The 9,438-nt window shown below is 39.2% G+C and overlaps 1 protein-coding gene across 1 annotated transcript; it reads left to right on the plus strand.

The window, feature by feature from the left end:
• Positions 1 to 1,544: 1,544 nt before the first annotated feature.
• Positions 1,545 to 9,005, plus strand: LOC134072597 (carboxypeptidase A1-like). The gene is made up of 11 exons (XM_062529363.1): positions 1,545 to 1,609; positions 1,892 to 1,973; positions 2,526 to 2,660; positions 3,394 to 3,495; positions 3,614 to 3,715; positions 4,043 to 4,141; positions 7,125 to 7,235; positions 7,344 to 7,436; positions 8,178 to 8,375; positions 8,519 to 8,603; positions 8,818 to 9,005. Exons 1-11 carry the CDS (start codon positions 1,545 to 1,547, stop codon positions 9,003 to 9,005), a joined length of 1,260 nt encoding a protein of 419 aa, XP_062385347.1.
• Positions 9,006 to 9,438: the final 433 nt, after the last annotated feature.

Raw genomic sequence — 9,438 nt, forward strand, 5'->3', positions numbered from 1 at the left:
ACTACTAACTAGTTACTAACCTCTAATCCTAAAGAACTGAGAGAGCAGTTATGTTTGGGTAGAATTGATAACTATAGTGATATGTCCATTAAACACAATTTGTCACAACCTGGTACATTAATGAAGTCAAATAGCACCATAGACCACCATCTACAGTTCTACATTTTCGCCATAACATTAAAGTATTACAACATGTGCAGCAGTGCACTGTCTCTCCCTACAAGCTTTAAACTTGGCTTGACTCATTCCCATAGATAGGGGTACTGATTGATAGAGGTTTTGGAATGCTATGTTATGTTTCCAATCTGATATTCACTTTGAAAACTGGTTCTCTTTAGGCGGAGATTGTTTTTTTCATGTTCTAGGTCTGTTGTCTCTTATACTGTACAATAAATGTTAATTCTGACACTTCAGCAGACATCCCACGAGTGTTAGCTTTCATTCCATACCATTTTTATCTATATGGTCCTTGTGGTTGTGGAGATATTCAACATTTATCGTTGGCATGTCATGTTGAGCAGGAAACCAAAAAATTGGCCTGAAATTGCTTGCACAAGTCAAAAAAAAAAAAAATTTGCTTGACAACCACCATAATATCTTACCTATGGGTGTCTTCTAACTAAAAAAATAGGTTGACCGCTTGTACCAAAACATGTCCGCAAAAGTCTTAACGGAAGCCCTTTTCAGAATTGGCCCCCTGACTATTGTGCCTGGCCCTCATCACACCTGAAGTCCCATCCCTCTGACTGCCATTGTCATCGTCATCCCTGTGACTGCCCTACCATCGCCTGCTGTGGTTCCCTGCCCGGATCCCTGGCCCACGCATCCTAGCGACCCATTACTTTCCGAAATGTAATTCCCTACACTGGACTATTTGAACCTTCTGATACTACAAATGACTTTACTCTACTGTAACTGACCCTAGGCAGATGGGTTGGGCCCTTGAGTCGTGGATCTGTCTGAGGTTTCTTCCTATATACTGTATATCTCCAATTCTAGGGAGTTTTCCTTGCCCCTGTTACTCATGGGCTCTCTTTGAATGTTTAACACTCTGTAAAGCGCCATGAGACATGTGTAATGTTTTGGTGCTATATAGTGAAATTAAATTGAAAAATTGAAATTATCAGGTGAAATGACCATATACACTATACTGAGATACAGTATGAATTCATGCATGAATTCATGACAATCCATGTACCCTTACCATAAAGTGTTGTTTTTAGCTTCATCTTAACTTTAACTATCAATTGAAAGTACTTTACCTTTAACTATCAATTGTAAGTTACAGACTTCTGGCATGGCACTTAAAGTGTCCCAGTGATCATTTTTTGTGACGTGGAGGAGTGGAAAATAAATGAATTACAGATGGGACATTCTCATCAATTTCCCGACTAGAGAATGGAAACATATACTGTATGGGAAGAGTGGCAGCAGGATTTATTGGTCAAACTATACAAACAGAGCAAGGTCACTGATCATGATCATCTGACCATATCTTACTGCAATAAAAGGAGGCTCATACTGTAGACAACCACTTTACTAGAATGAGGGGACTTCTGGTTTTCGCCACACTGATTGTGGTTGTGCTCTGTCGAGAGAGTTTTGAGGGGTGAGTTGTACAACCAACATTCTTTACAGATGCTCAGATTATGGTTAGAGTTAAGGGTTTGAGTTGGTTAAAAATATGTTTGACTGGACTTTAATTTCAACAAAACCATCTGTAAAGTCTCTGTACTCAGACTAAAAGTGTTCCTCATTTTATGTTATGACAACCCTGTAGGTATTTTCTGTTCAAAAGATATAATGAAGCTATGTATACTCTGTCTACCTCTGCCTGATACTGTACGCGCAATGCTGTATGTTACACTGACTAATATTCACATCTTCCAAGACATCAAGTTCTTCACATTACTGCAAAAGATGACACTCAAATAAGTCTTTTGAATGAACTCTCTGAAGTTGAAGACCTTCAGGTAAAAGTTTAATGTTGAACACTCTCTAACAGATTAAGTTCACCTCACTGACTGCAAATACAGTGTTTCCCAACCTTTTCTCCTGTGTCAAGCCAGGGTCCCCTACCCGACCCCCTACCTGCATACTAACACAATTATACTAACACTGTTAGTTGATTTTATTCAACAATCGTGGTCCGGGAATGAATTACCCATGTCTAGCCTAGCCTAAACTGAAGGTTGCTTACGCAAGTTCAGAGGTCAGAAGTAATAAATAGCTACATGAATTTAAATGTGGAACAAAAATGTTTTAATTTGGATTATATAGAGTCTTGATTATCCAATTAGGTGTTATTGCTTTCCTTAAACTATGCAACCACCATGTCTACCCTAGCAACACCTTAGTAACCATATCTATATTATCAATCTATAGGCTACATTTTAGTATTTTCATGCACTGGTAATTCCTTGGAATTACATTTCTAAATAATATAATGGGTTGTGTGTTTGTATTCCTAATAAAGTTAACACAGATGTAAATAAATAAGTTGAACTGTATCTCTATTTCCTAAGCTGGACTTTTGGACAGAGCCAGTTCATCCAGATCTGCCTGTGGATGTCCGTGTACCTCGCCAGAGCCTTCAGATGGTCAAGACTTACCTGGATTCCAATGACATTCATTATTCTATAATGATTGAGAATGTTCAGGTGAGAGTGAACAGAAGTAAAGAAATGTAGGTTACCACAAGGAGTTCCCTTGTCCCTCCCTCCCAGATTTGGCAGTGACGCTATCACAGAAGATGCATCGTAGTTAGCAACTATGCTTGCTTAGATGGCGCTGACGAATGTTGTTTGTCTGATGAATTGAAAGCTTAGTGAATTTTATGCAACATGGCAAGGCACAACATTTGCTTCCTGTAGTCAGAAAATCTTGTCTGTATGTGTGCTGCCTTATCCGGCGCACAGTATCACAGTAGCCTATCACAGTATCACATGTTTATCTACATGAACAAACAGAAAAATAGAACAAGAAATTGCATAAAATTACAAAAAAAATAACAAACAACTGGCCAGGCGGTGTGGTTAGGTGGTTCAGCACCTAATGAGAATTAATGTTATCAAAACCGTTGCAACTGTACTTTGTGTATATTACAGTGGTGTGTATTGTATTTTACACTATTGAAAGGTTTTCATCATTCATTGTAAATTCATGGACATTTTCTAGCAAATTTCACAATTTCACTTTTACTCATGATCCATGGCTATCTCCCTCACTAAAATGAATATATATGGAAAAGTCCATTCATGATAGTCATCTGAGTATTATTAACACCAGAGAATGTGGAGAAGAGCTCAAATCCACACAGTAGGCTACGTTCAATGTAGTGCTGAGTTAATGGGGCAATCATTTACTCGTCACTGTGCCACATACTGTTCCTAGGATGTCCTGGCTGAGGAACAGCAAGTGATGTTTGCAACTCGTGCAGGCCAGGTCAAGAACACAGATGCCTATGATTATGCCAACTACCATACTATCACTGAGGTTAGATTCACTTATCAAAATTCACATCTTCATATACTGTAGACCTATTGCTTTGGAGTTGTTCTTGAAAATTACACCATGTTTTGTGTAATGAATATGTATATTTCTATTATTTCAGATATACAATTTCATGGACATGCTGGTGGCTGAGAACCCAAACCTTGTTAGCAAAATTGTTATTGGTCAGAGCTATGAGGGACGTCCTCTGAATGTGCTTAAGGTAAATCTACCAACAAGAACAAGATTTCATAAATGTCTGACTGTAAACTGTATTACATCTCATTCTCCAACATCATGGATGTGGTAGTCCTTAAGTCTAACTCCCATGGCTGATGGATTAAAATGCTCACCTCTAATGGTGCAGACCAAAGATAATTCCATATTTCAACATATTACACTGTTAACACATGCATGTTACATACTGTAGCTTTACAGTGGAGATGGATCTTTTTATGATTGTGACAACCAAAAATGACAGATAAAGTAGATCATGTTAGAGCTGATACTGTATATTCATGTAATGATGTGTTCCATTCATTTCTGTTAGTTTAGCACAGGATCCAATCGTCCAGGAATCTGGATTGATACTGGAATACATTCTCGGGAGTGGGTCACGCAGGCCAGTGGAACCTGGTTTGCAAAGAAGGTTAAATCTTTATATTCCATTTTTTTACAAATGTTTACAATGTTTACAAATGGTTTCTGAAACTAGGTGTATGTTTTAAAAAAAAAAAAAAAAAAAAAAACTCATAAAACTGCTCATAGAACATTTTAAATTAAAATACCTCACATCAACTGCAAAAGGACAATGGCAAACATAACATGAATGGGCCTTCTCACCGAGGTCTGTTAAATCTATAGAACTATCGCTGTCAATGGCAACAGGTTTTGGGCTTTTCATTCCCTTCTTTCATATTGTTCCGTAAGAGGTCCGTTCTGTTCAAACACAAGATCCGCGACGAGACGAGATGCAACATTCTAAAAACCAGCAACGTTCTAAAACTCTGCAACTAAGATTTGACATGTTGAATGTTTAGCGACGGCTTGCAACTGCTTGCAACTGCTTGCAACTTTTGATTCACACCGCCGCAACTGCTCTCCGCACTGCAACCGTCTCAGACCGTCGCGAATCTTCGGTTTGAAAGAATCTTCGGTTTGAACTGGCCTTTATTGCGGTGGAATTTCACAGAGAGTCAGCTAGTAGGCTAATGGCCTGTGCAGACTAGGGGAGCGCCTGGACGAATGAAACGGAGGACAAATGAAACATTGCGATTTTCTCCTAAGCCGTTCAAGATTGAAACGTCAAAATTTGTCACCAAGCACAGCACGCAAGCCTTGCCAGACCAGGGAAAAATCATGTTGATATGTCACGCTGATCTTGAGTTAGACCCGACAAAGCGTTTTGACGTGCGCGAAGTAAATGTTCTATTACGCCGATTTTTTTATTAACTTGTATTTATGGCGTCATGTAATGCTATCATGTTCAAACAATAGATGAATTGGTAGTGTAACTTATCCTACTGTATGCAATGTCAAAGTTAGTTAGTTTAGGAGAAAAACGGGTTTTGCTGTGAGAAGTCACTGTCGGGACAAATGAAACATGACGTCGTCTTCCGGTTGACCTTGTATTTTTAAACAAATATGTTAGGCTGATCAAGTGCTCGTCACTCAACATGACTTAAATCTGTGAAATAATTAAGTTAAATCAGTATATTAATGATATAGCTATATAGATATAGCTATGACTCCCACCGACCTCATTAGTCCAAATGTGCATTTGAATGCAGCAAATATTATTTGATAATTACTTAAATATTGCGAGAATTCTCCTAAAAATTTAACAGCACTTACAAAACATGTCCCTTGACAGGTATATTACATGAAAACGTGAATAATGTTTACAGTTTCTTTAGATTTGATAATGTTTCATTTGTCCTACCCCAGCGTTTAAACTGTCCCTGCCACTCGGGACATTTGAAACAAATGACCACTTCTGTTCAAACTTAAATTACACCACAATCGTCACATATCCTACCAAATATCACAAGATTTTAAGAGACCACATATGGGAGTTGCTGATCACACAATTTTTATTTTTTTTTGTAACGTCGTCTTTGAAAACAACGTTTAACCGAAAATTGTTTCATCCGTCCAGGCGCTCCCCTACACGATTTCAGCCCGATTTTGCCACGATTGTGTCGTGGCCGACAAATTTCCATTGTCGGGTCCGAATATTCAAAGTCGGGAACGACGTTCGAAGGAGGAAGCGTCTTGTAATCTGACATGTTCAACGACCCGCGATTTATTGTCTGCGACATTCTAAGACGTTACGACCAAAAGTCTAGCATGTTTGATTTTTTGGGGAATCTCCTACGACTCCCGTGTTGACACTGATACTGTGACGACACACGACGAGAAGGCTACGATAAATGATCTTGTAATGTGGCCACTCTTGCGGCCACGACACTGCATGATTTTGTGGTTCTCTGATCGCCTAGTCTAACATGGTCAATCGTAAAAGATAATCGTGAAAGACAAAAAAGTCGTGTAGTCCGTACAGGCCATAAGACGTGTCCACGCAACACCTGAAACTGCCAAGTTCTATCTGTGTGGTGTTCTTATCCGGAGTACCTGAAACTGTCAAGTTCTATCTGTGTGGTGTTCTTATCCGGAGTACCTGAAACTGTCAAGTTCTATCTGTGTGGTGTTCTTATCCGGAGTACCTGAAACTGTCAAGTTCTATCTGTGTGGTGTTCTTATCCGGAGTACCTGAAACTGTCAAGTTCTATCTGTGTGGTGTTCTTATCCAGAGGGCGATTTACGGTTGAGTGCCACTACAAGGTGAAACAGCATGTTTAATGATTCATTTAGATTTAGTTAATCACAGAGTATGTAATTAATTACATTATTTTTTTTATCAACTGACGGCCCTACTAAAAACATACAGTAGCCGTACCATGACACACATAGAAGAGAGACTGAATGACAGCCTCCTACCAGGTGCCAGTTTTTGCTAATGGAAAACGAAAAAAAGCAACCCAGTAAAAAAGTGAGTAGAGTGTAGCTGAGCTGATGCCATACAGTGGAAAAGCCCCATAAATCACCAAAAGATTATTCTGTTTAATAAACTTTACCGGCCCCAGCCGCGGCGCGACTGGCTGGGGCACCTGCACCGCATGCCGGTGACCTGGGTTCGATTCCCGCCCCGTGGTCCTTTCAGGATCCCACCCCAACGCTCTCTCCCACTCACTTCCTGTCTCTCTCCACTATCCTATCATTAAAGCACCCCCAAAAATATATATATAAAACATGAGAAATAGAAAAATAAACTTTACCAAAGGTACCGATAATTCTAGACTCTAGAGGGTATACAATTTGCAAATATAATGTTCGCGGATTGGCAAATATAATGTTCGCGGGTATGTTCAGAGGGTATTTCCTCAGCATACAGTACCCTTCAGAATGGCACTTCTGCTAGAATAATTTTTATTTTGAGAAATGTAAATCTTGTAAAGAAATACTGTACATATTTTTTAACAAAAACATGTTTGGCACAACTTGCCTTCAGAATTTTTGCGTTGCTGAAATTGTTGTTGATTTGTGATACATGGTTCCATTTCATTGAACAGATTGTAACGGACTATGGACGCGATCCTGCTCTTACTGCAATCCTTGACAACATGGACATCTTCCTTGAAATTGTCACCAATCCAGATGGTTACCATTTCACTCATAACTCTGTAAGTGTACATGTTTATTTGTTACCTCCAGGAATACAATGCATCAATAAGAATTTCATATTTTGTAGTCAAAATTCAAGCCAACTCCAAGCACTCATGTGTTCAAAGGATCGTATGTGGCGGAAGACCAGAAAACCTAACCCTGGATCTACTTGTGTTGGCGTGGACCCCAACCGAAACTGGGATGCAGGTTTTGGAGGTGTGTTACACTGTATCTGTTGTTTTGCGATATTAAGAGACTATCTGGTATATCCTGTTGCTCAAGAGACTTTACACATTATAATTGCAGTGCCCATTTTCTGGAAAGCATATTTGATCATACGTTAAAGCCAAGATTCAGAAGGTTGTTTTAGTTTAAACTAGAAAAGCAATCGGAGAGCGCAGACCTCCGCCTTCATTGTTCTTCCTAGGTTGTCATACATTTGAACCTAAACTATTCAGATCGCCACCGCGTGGCTATACCATGCCATTACACCACTAAGCTAAATACATAAATGCCTCGGGAATCCCAACGGAATTACGGATCACTCCCAAAATGTAATTGTTTCTTCCTTGGGTCATGTCCGACCTTCCCTGAAACTCTCATCAAAATCCATCCATTGCTTTTTGAGTTATCTTGCTAACAAACAGACAAAAAGACAAACAGACAGACAGACAAACGCCAGTCCCTGATGAAACATATACCTCCTTGGCAGAGGTAAAAAACGCCGGTCCCCGATGAAAACATTTACCTCCTTAGCGGAGGTAAAAAATTAGATTAGATTTAACTTTATGGTCATCGTGCAGTACAATGTACAAAGACAACATAATGCAGTTTGCATCTGACCTGTCGATGAGGATGGAGGAAGAAGTGCTGTGGAGATGCCATCCTCCATCCTCATGCTCCTGTTCTGACGGTAGCTTTAAATGATCATTTCTTCTAATGACTTTCTTGTATTAGAGGCTGGTGCAAGTGGAGATCCTTGCTCTCTCTTATACCGTGGACCAAGTGCTCATTCTGAGTCTGAAGTGAAATCAATTGTGGACTTTGTTCTGGCCCATGGAAACCTCAAGGCCTTTATATCCATACACAGCTATTATCAAATGCTCTTATTCCCTTATGGGTATACCAAGACACCTGTGAAAGACCATGATGAACTGGTAGGTATGGGGTGTTTTATTACAGTTTTTATTATGTAGCAGGCCTTTATAGTCTATACGCATTATTTCTAAACAGCAACAACTAAGTACTTCTGCATATAAAATTGAATTCAATTAATCACTTTAACATTTTACCATTACAGAAGAGCCTGGCATATAAGGCCATAACTAACCTGGCTTCTCTCTATGGTACACGCTACCGATATGGCAGTATTATCGATACCATCTGTAAGTAACCATTATAACTGACTTTTTCATGTGAATCATGCTAAATAAAATGTTGTAGATAAGACCTACCACATGTTAAAAAGTCCTTTTCTGAACATTTGCAAAGTCATTGTGTTATAACACCTCCACATGACCATTTGTCACAGCTTGTGAAGAGAGCAAAATGTGATATGAATCTTGTCTGATTATTTGCATTGAATCTAATGTCCAACAGACCAGGCCAGTGGTGGCAGCATTGACTGGTCGTATAACCAGGGCATCAAGTACTCCTACACGTTTGAGCTGAGGGACACGGGTCGCTATGGTTTCCTTTTGCCGGCTAAGCAGATCCTCCCAACGGCCCAGGAGACGTGGCTAGCTGTGATGGCCATCATGGAGCACACCAAAGCCAACAGTCTGTAAGGGCTGATAGTGACAAGGGAAATATTTTACTGTCAACAGTAAACACAACTGCAAAGAATTCTTTGTTTTCTTTATTTTATGTCTTATTGTAATATCTTAAACAAGAAAAAAAGGAAAACCTTTACGGGAATAAAGAACACATCAGTGTGACCCAGATACTGTCTAATAGAATACAACAACATAACACTTTTACAGCATAAGCTATTATAAAATATTAAAAAAGTCAATTTCTGCTAAAAGTAACAGTTCACATGTTCAATACCATTCATGAACATTACATCTGGCGTACCAGGCACACCTTAGTCAGTGGCACTTCAATGGTTACCAGACAAGGTACTGTAAATTATACAGGATAAGTACAGTACAACTTAAAAACAACAACAAAACAAACCGTTCTGAAAAATATGTCTATGAAATCTGTGAAATATTTGCA

The sequence above is a fragment of the Sardina pilchardus genome, chromosome 24 (assembly GCF_963854185.1).
Source record: "Sardina pilchardus chromosome 24, fSarPil1.1, whole genome shotgun sequence".
NCBI lineage: Eukaryota > Metazoa > Chordata > Actinopteri > Clupeiformes > Clupeidae > Sardina > Sardina pilchardus.

Bases quoted from the DNA above. Each gene is read 5' to 3' on its own strand.
- LOC134072597 (XM_062529363.1), top strand. From the start codon at position 1,545: ATGAGGGGACTTCTGGTTTTCGCCACACTGATTGTGGTTGTGCTCTGT. The intron at 3,496-3,613 runs GTTAGATTCACT...CTATTATTTCAG, and splicing joins ACTACCATACTATCACTGAG to ATATACAATTTCATGGACAT. The intron at 4,142-7,124 runs GTTAAATCTTTA...TTCATTGAACAG, and splicing joins GAACCTGGTTTGCAAAGAAG to ATTGTAACGGACTATGGACG.